Raw genomic sequence first — 14,957 nt, forward strand, 5'->3', positions numbered from 1 at the left:
TTGTGTCCCCAGTTAGATGATGTGGACTGGGTTGATAAAAGGTTAATATGTCCAGTCTTACCATCCAAAACAAATAAAAAAGCTATAGTGTGTTGCTGGTGATAGAAAGGTGGCTGCATTCCACCCCAGAGGTGGCTGCATTTCAGTGGTGGGTGAGTAATCATTACAGACCCACTTCTACCATCTGTTGTCATTCTGAGGACATAAATTACTATTCTGTGTCAGGATAGCAGAATGTGGTCTTATGCAGAACCAGTTTGTAAAGCACTTTGGGATGAACTACTATATAAATGCGAGACTCTTATTTTATTGATTTGATATGTAAAAGCAAATTTAAAGTGCTTTATTTGAAATTAATACAACAAATATTCAAATATATTTAAAAAAATCATTTTCATGGCTTTGTTCCATTTCATTTTAGCTTTACTCACAATCACAATGAACAATAAGTTAAAATGTCTATAGCAGAAAGAGAACAGTCACTGATATTGGTTAGTACTGGAATGTAAAAATGAAGAATCTGAATAAATATATACAGTCATTATTTATGCCAGCTGATTGCGAGGATAAATTTTGGACAAGATCCTTGGGCTCTTCTGTCAGTCAGTGAGAATTAAGTTTTCCTTAGGAAAGTAACTAAAATAAATATTTTTTTAAAAAGAAAAGAAAATTGGTGATTTAAATGATATTGTTTGCAACTGACTCAAATCACATTTTAAATCAGTGAACTCTATCACTTTAGTTCAATCTACAGAGAGACAGGGCAAGTTTTTTGTTTTTGTTTTAAAACTATTCTGAATGGAAGAAGAGGCTTGGGGGGCAAGGGGCCATATTTTTAGTCCTGACATAGAACGGGTTAAGCCACCGCTGCTTTACCTGCCGGGGGAAATGCAGCCACCTCTGGGGTGGGATTTAAGAGCCTCACAAGGATGCCTGTGACAATTTAATAAGGAATAAGAAGGAGATTGGGCATACAGTGAATTAGACTTGGAGGCAAATGTCTAGGGAACAAGCTGGGAGATGGCTCTGGGGAATACAGAGGGGCTGTAGTTCTTCGTAGAAACATGGGAGCTGGCACACTGGAGGAACCAGCCAGATGAAGTTTATCAAAGCTCTCCTGATAGGATGGATGATGAGACGCTTGCTGCTCGTTACATGGGACACACTCCAGTCTGGGTCCAAGCAGCCATAGCAGTGAGAGAAGTGTGAGATACCAGGGGAGCGGACCAGAATAGGTAGCAATCTCCCTGCTCCATTAAATGGCAACAGTAATAAAAACAACGCTAATATATAGCGCTTTCAAGTGCTCAGCAAATGTTAATCCATCACGAGAGCTCAGTGAGGTGGGAAGTAGTATTACCCTCCTTCTACAAATGGGGAAACTGAGGTATGGAGAAAAGAAGCGATGTGCCAAATTACATTTGGTGGCAGAGATAGGAATCGGGCCCAGAGGTTCTGCCTCCTGGGGTTGCCATCCTGAGGCCGCTAGGGGTCAGTATGTTCTGTAGGCAGAGCCGATGTTTGGTTCAGGCAAGGGGTTGTTGACAGACCGTAAAGGTGGAAAGCTGGCAAGCATAGGGAAGGTTAAGTGAATTGCCCAGGGAATGGGGCACAGCTAACAACGGGAGTAAACCTTTTACGGCTCATTGGGGCAACTTCTGGCCGCTTTACTCTGCGGCAAACGTGGGGAAAGTGCATTTGTCACTCGTCCGAACGTGTGCTGGTCTAAAAGAGATGCCGGAGAACATGGCTAGCTCCTTTTGAAGCCCATGGGGGCTTAGCTAGACTTTCTCTGTCACCCCCCTTGGCAGAGTCTGCGGGGAGTGCAGCTCCATCGACTGCCTCCGGTGAACATCACGCTCTTCCCAGTCCTCCTCAGGCTCAAGGCCTTTGAAGATGGCGAGTCTTTCTGATAGGGTCTTGGTGTGTGGGAAGAGAATATAATTGTAGATCAGCGAGGCCACCACTGCACCAGCCAAGGGCCCCAGCCAGAAGACCTGGGCAGATGGAGAGAGAAAAAATAAGGCTTCCGAATGAGCTGCAGGACTCAGAAATTTAGCTGGAAATTGAGATGAACAGCAGATATTTATGGATCTGAGTCTGGTCTTCAAGCCACCTAAGCTTGAGTTCTCTCTGCATTTGGGAACCAACGGGGCTCAAAATTTGCCCATCGCCATAACCTTTTCATCCCAGTGGGACACATACATACATCTATATTTGCTTCATCTTGATCTCCGCTGCTGTTTGGACCCAAAACAGACCCTTTTGTCCGAACTACCATCCCCCAAGTGCTGGTGGTTCTGATAAAATGTATCTGAAATCAACCCTGGTTTTTTTAGTGGTTGGTTTTGTGGAACCAAGATCAAACCAATGAGCTTTTGCAACACTAAATCTAAGTCTGCTGTAAACTCTCTGTGCAGCCGCTCTAAACCGGTGAGAAAGCTCTCCCATTGACTTAATTAATCCACCCCCAACTTCTCATAGTGGTGCTTAAATTGGCATAAATTATGTTGCTCAGGGGACTGGCTAATTCATGCCACTGGAGTGACATAATTTATGTCGTCTTAAGCTGTAGTGCAGCCATTGCCCAAACCTGGTTTAGGGATTGTGATGAAACCAAAACTTTGGAAAGTGGTGCAGGTTTGTGGTTCAAACACACTACTGAGCATTTAACCTCTTTGGTTCTGTGCTCAGCTGTAGGAGGGACTGTGCTCTGCTGGGGAGAATAGAAGATTGGGAATTGTGACTCTTGGGTTTTCTTCCCAGCCTTTGTGGGGAATGTGGACCAGTGGTTAGATCAGGGCTGGGATTGGGAACCAGGACTCCTGAGTTCTAATCCCAGTTCTGGAAGGGAAAGTGGTCTAGTGGTTAAAGTAGGGAGGCAGGATTTCTTTTCTTTTCTCAGTTTGAGTATTAAATTGCTCTCTGATCTAAAGCAAGGCACTTCCCCTCTCTGAGGCTTGGTTTGTCCATCTGGGTGATATTGTAGTGATAGTGATATTACCCACCTTTATAAAGTGCTTTGAGATCTTTGAATGTTCATTAGATTGCATCAGTAGATAAGTGCATCAGTAGATAAGTACTAATTAGTATAACTTCAGTGTTATTTATTTAGTCACCTTAATCACCGTGGTGATTTGTGTAAAATGAGACTCAGGTGACCACCAAACTCGGTTTGATTTATGCAAAACCCCAGACTGAACCAATGCAGTTCTGCAAAACTAAAACACAGTTTCCACGTGTTCCAGGACTCTAGTTCTGAATCTGCTCTTGGCAGGCACATTTTCCTGGTCAACATGCAAAAGAAACATTTTTCAAGATGGCTGTTGCCTCACCTCTGACCCAGGAAGTCGATCAAACTCACAGACCTTTTGCTAAAACTTGCCAAGAATGAGCAAAGCGTCTCTTCCTCTACCCCTTTTCTGGTTCACTGAACACAAACCTTGGATTCCAAACAAATGCTGACCACATCTGATGGAAAAATTGAACCACGCTGGTTCAGACTAGAATTGGGAAAGATTAGTTGGATAATAACTAGAGTTAAAGTCTCTAGGTTTTGTGCTTACTGCCAACTCACATAGAACGAACCACATACCCTTTTCCTGTTGCAACTTAGCCAGTTGGTTAGGCAATTACAGGCTATGGTTTGCTGCATCTATTGCTCCCAATCTCTAGATCTTTCTTCCAGGTGGCAACCAGAGCCTGGTTTGGATCATATTATTATTACCCTTCTCACTGTCAAAATGCCAGCAGCTAGGCTGACTCTCGAGAGTTCTAGAAATATTGACGCGACAGTGCCCGGGCTAGAGTTGGGTCTCCTGGAATAAGAGATGACTCTTTCATTAAAGGTTACGTCATGTGATGAAACTTCCAGGAATACGTCCAACCAAAATTGGCAACCCTATGCACGGCAGCTTGTCCTGCCAAAACTGCACCCAGATCTGCAGCTATGAGGAATGCGGGGGGCTGAATTCTTACCCAATGGGAGCTGAAGTCTCCTACTATCACAGCTGGGGCGAAAGATCTGGCGGGGTTCATAGAGCAGCCGGTGTAGTGGATCTGGGGGGTGTGGGGGGTGAAAAAGGGGCACGGTTATTATTAACCACCAAACTCTTTCAGCAACAAGACTATTTTTAAACGCCTTAGCCTGTTGTTAGCATGCTTCGTTCATTGGCACAAGCCTTTAGTCCTCCAGGCAGGAAAAGAATGACTGGCATCTTTCACCAACCAGTTGTGAGCTAAATTCTCTCATTGCTCCTGCTGGATGGGGCTGGGCCTTGAGTAGCTGGGAATTTCCCTCCAGCTCTGGGAGCTCTTATGGAAAGCATGGTCTAATGGGTAAAGCACAGCACTGTTGCCTGCTCTCCTACACAGATGTTGGGCAAGTCTCCTCAATTTCTTCCCCTGTAATATGGAGATGATACTGACCTAGATCCAAAAGGGGGTCATTCATGTTTGCAAAGGGCTTCAAGATCCGTGGAGGGAATCTGCATATTAGTCTCTGCTGCATCTCTAGCTTGGGGAGTCTGGGGCTGGAGCGATCTATGTTGGGTATTTATTATTTGTAGTATTACCATAGTGCTTTGGAGTCACGCACATGACCACATTGTGCTAGGGACTGCGCAAACACAGAATGTTCTCCATTACTGTAGTATCTTAGCACCTCACAACCATTAACTGACTTAGCCTCACAACACCCCTGAGGGCAGGGAATTGCTACTCTCCCCCTTTGGGAAGGCACAGAGAGGCTAAGTGACTTGCCTAAGGTCACACAGGAAAGCTGTTGCAGAGCAAGGAATCAAAACCAGCTCCTACAAATCCCAAGCTGACACCCTAGTCACTGGGCCATTCTTCCTCTGCTTGGTAGAGCACCCAACCTAGTGAAACTATCTGGGACATAGGCATGCTTGTGTCATGGCTCTAAAATGCAAAAGCCAGGCCATTGTGTCGCACCCCCAGTAAGTGACCCACGGCGACAGAAAGGCCGATGGACAAGGCCGGAGAGCCGACATTATCGCTTCTCTGGTCATCGGTGGAAGCAAAAATGCACAGGACCAGCTGAAAGGTGAGGAACAGCTCGACGGTGACAGCCTGGCCTGGAGTCGTGTCGTTGTGTAGCTGAAACGAGAGGAAAGCAGCTTCTCAGTAATGAGCGCGCGCCCTTCCCCGGTGCTTTAGGAAGAGGAACAGCTCGCTGATTCAGAGACATCGAGATGGCTTGGTGAACTGGGCACAAAAGAAAACCATATGCGTTTTAATACGGCTGAATGTAAATGAAAACATCTGGGAGCAAAGCACGCAGGCCAGACTTACAGGGAAGGGGAGCTCTGTCCTTGGAAGCAGCGACTCTGAAAAAGATTTGGGGGTCGTGGTGGGGAATCAGCTGGGTCCGAGCTCCTCATGTGACATTGTGGCCAAAAAGGGCTAATGCCATACTAGGAATCACAGACAGGGGAATCTTGAGTAGAAGTAGAGACATAGGCGCCATAGAGACAGGGCTGGAGCACCTATGGGAAAAAATTAGCACCCACCGGCAGCCAGCTTCCCCCTTTTGCCCCCAGCGCCTCCCGGCCACCAGCAACCCTGCCGATCAACTCCTCTCCCTGCCGCCGACTCGCAACAATCAGCTGTTTCATGGCGTGCAGGAGGCTCTGGGAGGAAACGGAGGAGTGGGGATGGGGTGCGCTTGGGGGAGGGGGCTGGAAAAGGCGGGGAAGAGACTGGGCAGGGGCAGGAAGAGGCGGGGACTTGAGAAAAAGGGTGGGTGGGGTGGGGCTTGGGGCAGAGCGGGTGCAGGAAGAGGCAGGACGGGGGGCTTGGGGAAAGGGGTCGGGTGGCAGCAGGGGTGGAGGCGGAGCTGGGGTTGAGCACCCCCAGGGCCCAGAGGAAGCCGGTGCCTATGAATAGAGAGTTTATTTTACCTCTGTATTTGGCATTGGCAGGAGCACGGCTGGAATCCTGTGTCCAGCCCTGGCTCCCAGAATTCAGAAAAGGGCCAGGAGAATGATTAGAAGATTGGAAAACATTGAGATTAAGTGCTTTGAGTCTATCTATTTAGCTTGCAAAGAGAAGGTGAAGGGGGACTGGATTGCACAGTCTACAAGTATCTCCACGGAGAGCAAATATTTAATTGTGGGCTCTTCTGTCCAGCAGAGGAAGATCTAATGTGATCCACGAGCTGAAAGTTGATGCTCGCCCCGCTCAGACGGGAAAGAAGGCATGCATTTTTAATGGTGAGAGTAATGAACCCACTGGAACCATGTACCAAGAATCGTGGGGGATTCTCCATCACCGATCATTTTTAAATCAGGACGGATTTAAATATTTTGAGGGAAGTTCTCTGGCCTATGTTATCCAGAAGTTCAGATTAGATGATCACAAAATCTCCCTGCTAAACCCTGCCTGGTCCTCCATCCGGAAGGCTTGGAGAAAGTACAGCGTAAGTACAGGCTGTGTAAGCTGCTCCACAGCTCTGCCAAGGCACTTTGGTCTTACCAGCATCACCCCCTGCAGTCCCAGGTCCCCACACAGCCCAGCTGATGCCCTAGTATCCTGCTCTGCAAAATCCCTGCTCTGTCAGCCCTTCCTCCACTCCAGCTTTGTCAGTGCATCTCAGTCCTCACTTGTGCTCCTAGTCTGTATCCTTCCATCTCTGTCAACATATCCTCTTGACTTGCAAGGAACATAGGAACTGCCAGAGTGGATTGGAGTCAGGGCTCCACCTAGGTTTTTTTGAGCCCTTCAAAACTCCTTGGTCTCAATACTACCTTGTGGCAATGAGTTCCACAGGCTCATTGTGCATTGTGTGCAAGAGTATTTCCATGCATCGTTTTGCAGAGTTTGCTGCCTTTCTGTATCAGTCAAAAGTCTCCTTGTTCTTGTACGGTGCTATTCCCGTGCTGTGCCTCTTTTAAGGAGATCCTGCCAAATGTCTAGTAGTTGTGAGGTGTGCCGACAAGGACTCTAACGAGACCCACAAAATTCATGTCACTTGAGACCCGAGACAGTATTTGAAAAGTTCAACTGTCGGGAAATGAGAGTTTTATTTTTCAGAATGGTAATCACTTATTTGCTCTCTCTCTCTCTCGTACACACACCCGTACAATATGCACTTAGCATGTACAGTTTCCAGGTCAGCCTTTCCAAGCAGTCACTTCTGTGCTCAGCAATTGCAGTAAACCTAATCTGACCACACTTCGAGTTAATATCTCCAGTGTACGTTTTGCAATATAAATGGCAGTTCGTGTTTCCTTAATCCAATGTAAGTGGCGGTACCACTGGATGTTGCTGGTTAATTGACCAATTTGCGGTGCCACTGGCGCTCTGGGGTTGGCTGAGATCTTATCTATGGTCCAGCTATGCTGCTGGAGCCTGAGACATGCACTGTTAAATACTGAAATCTAGATGTTTTAGACAGAACCAGAAATTCCACCTGCAGTTTTTTTTTCCCCCTCACTGTATCACCTCTTTGCCAGCCAGGAAGGTTAATTCTGATCTCCATTGCGCTGGTATAAATCCAGGGATTGCATAACTCCGGATTTACACTGGCATTACTGAAACCTGGATTACACACTGCTGTCGGAGGTGTGACCACAGACACAGCTCAGCTAGCTTGGATCTAGTCACTAGAATAGCAATAGCAGTGACGTAGTAAAGTGGTCTTCAAAGGGTTAACTAGGTTATTCCCAGTACTCTGGGTTGGAGCCCTGATCCACTTCTCCCTTACTTTCTGTTTAGTCCATGGGAAGGTTTCCCCATCCCCCGCTTCTATTGTGATGCAGTTAAAAACAAAGAAACAAGTTTCCTGCCTGTGGTCCTGTGAGTCGACTGATTTTTGTTGCACTGAGCGGTCCCTTTACAAAATCCGGCGAGCTGGATTCTCTGCTATTGTTAGTGGCTCTAGCTATGTCCAAACTAGGGATGTCTGTCTACATGTGTGGCAAATTAAATCACACCTCTGATTGCAGTGCAGACTTTGTGCAGTCATTTCGGGAATGTGATTCCTAGTCAGACTGGTACAGCTCCTCCTGTCAAGGCAGTTCTACGGGTCTAAAAGTGCTTTATACCAGCATACTTTATTCCTCCTCCCTTACCGGAATGAGTCATACAGGTATGAGGATTTTTATATGGGCATAACTGCATTCACATTGGAGCAGGTTGCACTGCTTTCACTATGTCGGTATAGTTAAAGCAATGAACTTTTGGGTGTAGACAAGGCCTGAGAAGAGAAGCTAGCCCCCCTCTTCAGCCTTTTAGTCCAGTGTTGTCAACTCTCATGAGTTTGTCATGAGTCTCATGATAATTATTGTTTTCCTTAAAGCCCCAGCTCCTGGAATCAAGTGAGGATTTCAGCCTTTGTTCTTCATGAAAAAGTAAGTTTCTAGCTTCAAAATGTGACCCCCTAGTTCATCCCAAAGGCTCAAAAAGCAGAGGCCAAATAAAAAGAGCAGCAAATCTAGTATTTTGACTTAATCTCATGATTTTAAAGCCAATCTCAGCATTTTTGGTGCCCATGTCTCATGATTTGTGAGCATTTGGGCCTGGCAATACTGTGTTACTTACAAACCAGAGCTGATCCTTTCACCTCCCTGTGTAGCGTGAGGAGCTCTATATGTCACAGGCATGTTGCATCCTGGGGGGAGAGTGATAGAGCTCTGGAACGGCAGGCATCTGTCTGTGCCCAGGACAGCAAAAAAGAAAAGGAGTACTTGTGGCACCTTAGAGACTAACAAATTTATTTGAGCATAAGCTTTCGTGAGCTACAGCTCACTTCATCGGATGCATAGTCTCTAAGGTGCCACAAGTACTCCTTTTCTTTTTTGCAAATACAGACTAACATGGCTGCTACTCTGAAACCTGCCTAGGACAGGTACATGCAAGGAGCAGCGGGACGGTGCAGGCTTCTCCTACCTTGCTCACTGACCTGGAGGGGAGCTCAGTCCTGTAGTCCTTTCAAATGTGCAAAGCCTAGCTCTATGCATCCTTGCTGCTCTGGGTGATTTCATAGCATAAACACGGTGAGCACTACCAGAGGGCTCACGAACTATTTAAAGGGATAGTATGCTATTCCTACGCATGACAACAGCTGAGAGATGCTGTTAGCTTTCTGTCGGTCCTGACCTGGATTTGATTCAAATTCCTAGATCACTTGAAAAATACAGGGCCTGATGCTACTTGCCCTTGCCCTTGAGTAATCATTCACACTTGTATAGACTTTAAGGTCAGAAGGGACCATCATGATCATCTAGTCTGAGTCCTGCACATCGCAGGCCACAGAACCTCATCCACCCACTGCTGTAATAGACCCCGAACCTCTGGCTGAGTTACTGAAGTCCTCAAATCACGATTTAAAGACTTGTACAAAGGCTACTATCTATTTAAGGTACTTGTATGCCCCTCCATTATTGTACTATCCAAAGTCTTTAAGGTATTTATCCTCACAGTTCCCCTGTAAGGCAGAAGTGTGCTATTATCCCTGTTTACATATGGGGAACCTGAAGCAGAGTGGCTATGTGATTTATCTGTTATCACACAGAAAATCTATGACAGAACAAGTACTTGAACTCTGGTCTCCATCATAGGTCATGTTTTCTAGATCATTAATCATTTTGGTTGCTCTTCTCTGTACTTTCTCCATTTGTCCATCTCTTTCCTTAAATGTGGTGCCCAGAACTGGACACAATACTCCAGCTGAGCCCTAATCAGCGTGGAGTAGAGCGGAAGAATTACTTCTCGTGTCCTGCTTACAATATTCCTGATAATACAGCCCAGAATGAAGTTTGCTTTTTTGCAACAGTATTACACTGTTGTTTCATATTTAGCTTGTGATCCACTTTGACCCCCCGATCCCTTTCCGCAGTACTCCTTCCTAGGCAGTCATTTCCCAGTTTGTAGGTGTGCAACTGATTGTTCATTCCTAAGTGGAGTACTTTGCATTTGGCCTTATTGAATTTCATCCTATTTATATCCCTTGGCCCACGCTGCTTCCTGCGGCCCCCATTGGCCTCGAATGGCGAACCGTGGCCAGTGAAAGCCACGATTGGCCGAACCCGTGGAAGTCTTCCACAGTATTCTTGCCAGCAAGTTAAAGAAGTATGGGCTAAATGAATGGACTATAAGGTGGATAGAAAGCTGGCTAGATTGTCGGGCTCAATGGGTAGTAATCAATGGCTACATGTCTAGTTGGCAGCCGGTATCATGCGGACTGCCCCAAAGATCGGTCCTGGGCTGGTTTTGTTCAATAACTTCATTAAGGATCTGGAGGATGGCATGGATTGCACCCTCAGCAATTTGCAGATGACACTAAACTGGGAGGAGAGGTAAATATGCTGAAGCGTAGGGATAGGATACAGAGGGACCTAGACAAATTAGAGGATTGAGCCAAAAGAAATCTGATGAGATTCAACAAAGTCAAGTGCAGGGTCCTGCACTTAGGATGGAAGAATCCCATGCACCGCTACAGACTAGGGACCGACTGGCTCGGCAGCAGTTCTGCAGAAAAGGTCCTAGGGGTTACAGTGGATGAGAAGCTGGATATGAGTCAACAGTGTGCCCTTGTTGCCAAGAAGGCCAATGGCATTTTGGGAAGTATAAGTAGGGGCATTGCCAGCAGATCGAGGGACGTGATCGTTCCCCTCTATTCAACATTGGTGAGGCTTCATCTGGAGTACTGTGTTCAGTTTTGGTCCCCACACTACAAGAAGGATGTGAAAAAATTAGAAAGCATCCAGCAGAGGACTGGAACACATGACTTATGAGGAGTGGCTGAGGGAACTGGGATTGTTTAGTCTGCAGAAGAGAAGAGTGAGGGGGGATTTGATAACTGCTTTCAACTACCTGAAAGGGGGTTCCAAAGAGGATGGATCTAGACTGTTCTCAGTGATAGCAGATGACAGAACAAGGAGTAATGGTCTCAAGTTGCAGTGGGGGAGGTTTAGGTTGGCTATTAGGAAAAACTTTGTCACTAGGAGGGTGGTGAAGCACTGGAATGCATTACCTAGGGAGGTGGTGGAATCTCCTTCCTTTGAAGTTTTTAAGATCAGGCTTGACAAAGCCCTGGCTGGGATGATTTAGTTGGGATTGGTTCTGCTTTGAGCAGGGAGGTTGGACTAGATGACCTCCTGAGGTCCCAGAATATTCTATGATTCTACCATAAGTGGCAGGTAAACAAACCATCCCAGCCTGCCAGGAACTTACCCTGACAGGCCGCATGCCAAAGGTTGCTGATCCCTGCTTCAGACCATTTCTCCAGTTTGTCCAGATCATTTTGAATTTTAATTCTATTCTCCAAAGCGCTTGCAACCTCTCTCAGCTTGTTATCCTCCACAAACTTTATAAGTAAAAAGAAAAGGAGTACTTGTGGCACCTTAGAGACTAATAAATTTATTTGAGCATAAGCTTTCGTGAGCTACAGCTCACTTCATCGCTCACGAAAGCTTATGCTCAAATAAATTTGTTAGTCTCTAAGGTGCCACAAGTACTCCTTTTCTTTCTGCGAATACTGACTAACACGGCTGCTACTCTGAAAACTTTATAAGTGTACTCTCTATGCCATTATCTAAATCATTGATGAAGATATTGAACAGAACCAGTCCCAGAACTAATCTTTGCATGACACCACTTGATATGCCCTTCCAGCTTGATTGTGAACCACTGATTACTCTCTGGGAACAGTTTTCCAACCAGTTTTGCACCCACCTTATAGTAGCTCCATCTATATTGTATTTTCCTAGTTTGTTTATGAGAAGGTTATGCCAGACACTATCAAAAACCTTACAAAATCAAGATATACCACAGCAACTGCTTCCCCACATCCACAAGGCTTGTTATCCTGTCAAAGAAAGCTAGTAGGTTGGTTTGACATGATTTTTTCTTGACAAATCCATGCTGATTGTTACTTATCACCTTTTTATCTTCTGAGTGTCTGCACATTGATTGCTTAATTATTTGCTCCGTTATCTTTCTGGGTACTGAGGTTAAGCTGACTGGTGTGTAATTCCCTGGGTTGTCCTTAGATGGACACTATATTTGCCCTTTTCCAATCCTCTGGAATCGTACCAGTCTGCCATGACTTTTAGAAGATAATCGCTAATGGCTCAGATCTCTCCTCAGTCAGCTCCTTGAGAATTCTAGGATGTATTTCATCAGGCCCTGGTGACTTGAAAACATCTAATTTGTCTAATTTTTAACTTGTTCTTTCCCTATTTTAGCCTCTGAGTCTACCTCATTTTCACTGGTATTCACTATGTTAGATGTCCAATTACTACTAAACTTTTTGGTGAAAACTGAAACAAAAAGATCATTTAGCACTTCTGCCATTTCGACATTTTCTGTCGTTGTCCCCCGAGTCCCCACTGAGTAACGGGTTTACTCTGTCCTTGGTCTTCTTTGAAAAACTGCCAACTCTCTTGAGCTGTTTTTCCCCTTAGACTTGCTTCCCAAGGGCTCTTCCCCATCAACTGTTTGCTTAAGTCTGCCTTCTTGAAATCCATTATCTTTATTCTGCTGTTTTCCCTCCTCCCATTCCTTAGAAGCATGAACTCTGCCACTGCACGGTCACTTTCACCCAAGCTGCCTTCCACTTTCAAATTCTCAAACAGTTCTTCCCCATTTGCCAAACTCAAATCTAGAAGAGCCTCTTCCCTAGTGGTTTCTGTACCTTCTGAAATAAAAAAATTTGTCTCCAATACAGTCCAAGAACTTGTTGGAAAATCTAAGCCCAGCTGTGTTATTTTCCCAACAGATATGTGGGTAGTTGAAGTCCCCCATCACCACCAAGTCCTGTGCTTTGGATGATTTGGATGAGAATCTGGTCCAGGGATATCAGACTAGTTTACATAGCTGAGAACCTGATCCATAATGTTTTTGTTATTAGGGGCATGGTAAAGGAGAGTCCACATAATGAGAATGCTGGAGTTAACAGCTGTATTACCAACCCCAAGCATTAAAAGACACAAGTCAGGCCTCCAAAAATCATGAGATTTAAAAATATTAATATATTTGGGGTTCTTTTTGTAGCCTTTTAGTTTTTGAACTTTTAGGATACCCTAGGGTCATTTTCAAACTTTTCTTTGCAGCCATCAAGGCTGGAAACTTACAAGTTTTAAAAATAAAAACTGCCTCTCTCAAAATCATATGACTCCAGGAGCTGGGGATTTAAGAAAGACACCAAATAGCTCAAGACTTGCGATCAAATTATGAGACTTGGCAGTGCTGTTATAGATGCTTTTCTTGTCTTCCTAGGACAGCATGGGGCCAGATTCTCCACTGGCTTGCAACCTGGTGTCATTTACACCTTGCAAAGTGGATTCATAATGCTTATGTTCTGATTTTGTAGCTGCTTAACCTCCCTACCCCACCCTTTTCCCAGGTGTCAATGATGGCACAAAATGCAAGGCAGTGGAGAATCCGGACCCGATGTGTTAATGACAGGGCATCAGCTGAGGTTTCTAGGTACAACTCCCCAAGTTCCCTTGTTTTTCTGCCTGTAAGTCAGAGCTTTAATGTCTCCCTGTAATTTGATGTTGCACAGTGTACGAAACCAGAGTCAAATCCTTCTAACTTGTTACAGACCAGGGCAGGTGAGGCCGCGCAGTGGCACTGCCAGGGCAGGGGTCTCTACCGGACATTGTGATTAACCAGATGGGTCCGCTACCAGCCTTTGAAAGTAGAGCATTGAGTGGCATTATCTGATGCGAAGCAGCGATTGTATTTAAAAAAACCCGTCGTACCAACTCTGATGCCTGGGTGCCTGGAGTGGAACCAGCATCCTGGAAATACTGGCAAGACCTAACGTGGCAAGGAGACAGACTACATATTCCCACACCAACAAGGATATTGTAGAGGTGGTGGAATATGCTCCCAGAGAAGGATTAAGCATGGCAGAGCTAGGAACTCTGCAACATCTCTTATGTCAAAATGGCAGCTTGGCTGTGAATTTCATGACTCTTGTTGGTTGGTCTCATAGGCCGCACTGGGGAATGCTTAGAGTGGGGGGAATTGGGAGCCAGGACCTCCAAGTTTTATTCCCACAGCTAGAAGGAAGCATGGTTTAATAGTTGGAATGCAGTACTGGGTGTCAGGACACCTGGGTTCATTCCCAGAGGCAGGTTAGAGCAAGGGGGGTCTGGAAGGCAGGACTCCAGGGTTCTATTCCCAGCTATACATGACCTCGCTTGACTTGCCTTTGTTTCCCCAAAAGCCCTACCCATCCATCAATCCTTTCCCCCTGAGAGCTCATGCATTGGTGGAATCCTTACCCTGTTGGCGGCCAAGTGTCCCCGGATGTTCGGTGGGGTGAGCTCATGCAGGAGAGCTGCCCCGGCGACTGCCCCCAGAAGCTGCGCCACCACATAGAAGACAGCTCTGAGGAAGGAGATGTGAGAGCCTACCAGGCACGCCACTGTCACCGCTGGGTTGATGTGCGCCCCGCTGATGTGCCCTAGGGCCTGGACCAGTGTTGCGATGGCCAAGCCGAAAGCCAGCGAGATCTGCAGGACATCTGGGGTGGCCAAAGGCCAGTTGAGGGCAGAGCCCAGGCCAAAGAAGATGAAGAGCAGCGTGGCCAGAAACTCAGCAAAGACAGCCCGTGTGAAGGCTACGGAACGGAGCTCCCACATCATGGAGTTTGCCAGGAACGACCCTAAAAGCTGCTTGATTGCTGCTGCTGTGGCTGCTCCCTGCAAAGGTGCTGGTGTGTGAGATATCTATCTATATATGTCTATATGCAGAAAATCCAGGGATCTGCAGCTGAAGGAGGTGGGGTTAGGGTCTTTGGAAACCTGATGCTTTTTTTCCTCTTGTTCCAGCTGTATCTGGCTTCAAACCCTGCCCCCTCTATTAACCTGCGAATGTGGCATTTGCCAATTTCAGGTGCTTATAAATTAGCCTCGAGAGATTCCATAAAACACAAAGCTGAGCTGCGTTATTCCTTGCTTTTTACTACAGTCCCTCTTCCT

General features: G+C 46.0%; 1 protein-coding gene across 1 annotated transcript; it reads right to left on the reverse strand.

Annotated features, from left to right (window-relative positions):
• Nucleotides 1-328: 328 nt before the first annotated feature.
• AQP2 (aquaporin 2) lies at nt 329-14,695 on the reverse strand. Its single transcript, XM_038378772.2, has 4 exons — nt 14,259-14,695; nt 4,954-5,118; nt 3,979-4,059; nt 329-1,997 (listed from the first exon to the last, which is right to left on the reverse strand). The coding sequence occupies exons 1-4, from the start codon at nt 14,619-14,621 to the stop codon at nt 1,782-1,784; spliced, it is 825 nt and encodes a 274-aa protein (XP_038234700.1). The 5' UTR covers nt 14,622-14,695; the 3' UTR covers nt 329-1,781.
• Between the last annotated feature and the right edge of the window lie 262 nt (nt 14,696-14,957).

The sequence above is a fragment of the Dermochelys coriacea genome, chromosome 20 (assembly GCF_009764565.3).
Source record: "Dermochelys coriacea isolate rDerCor1 chromosome 20, rDerCor1.pri.v4, whole genome shotgun sequence".
Taxonomy (NCBI): domain Eukaryota; kingdom Metazoa; phylum Chordata; order Testudines; family Dermochelyidae; genus Dermochelys; species Dermochelys coriacea.

What these genes read in the sequence shown, in the direction of transcription:
- AQP2 (XM_038378772.2), bottom strand. Translation starts at nt 14,621, where the DNA reads ATGATGTGGGAGCTCCGTTCCGTAGCCTTCACACGGGCTGTCTTTGCT. An exon ending in CCGTGGGTCACTTACTGGGG is followed by an intron (nt 4,060 to 4,953) that starts GTGCGACACAAT and finishes CACACCCCCCAG; the next exon opens with ATCCACTACACCGGCTGCTC. An exon ending in GAGACTTCAGCTCCCATTGG is followed by an intron (nt 1,998 to 3,978) that starts GTAAGAATTCAG and finishes CCATCTGCCCAG; the next exon opens with GTCTTCTGGCTGGGGCCCTT.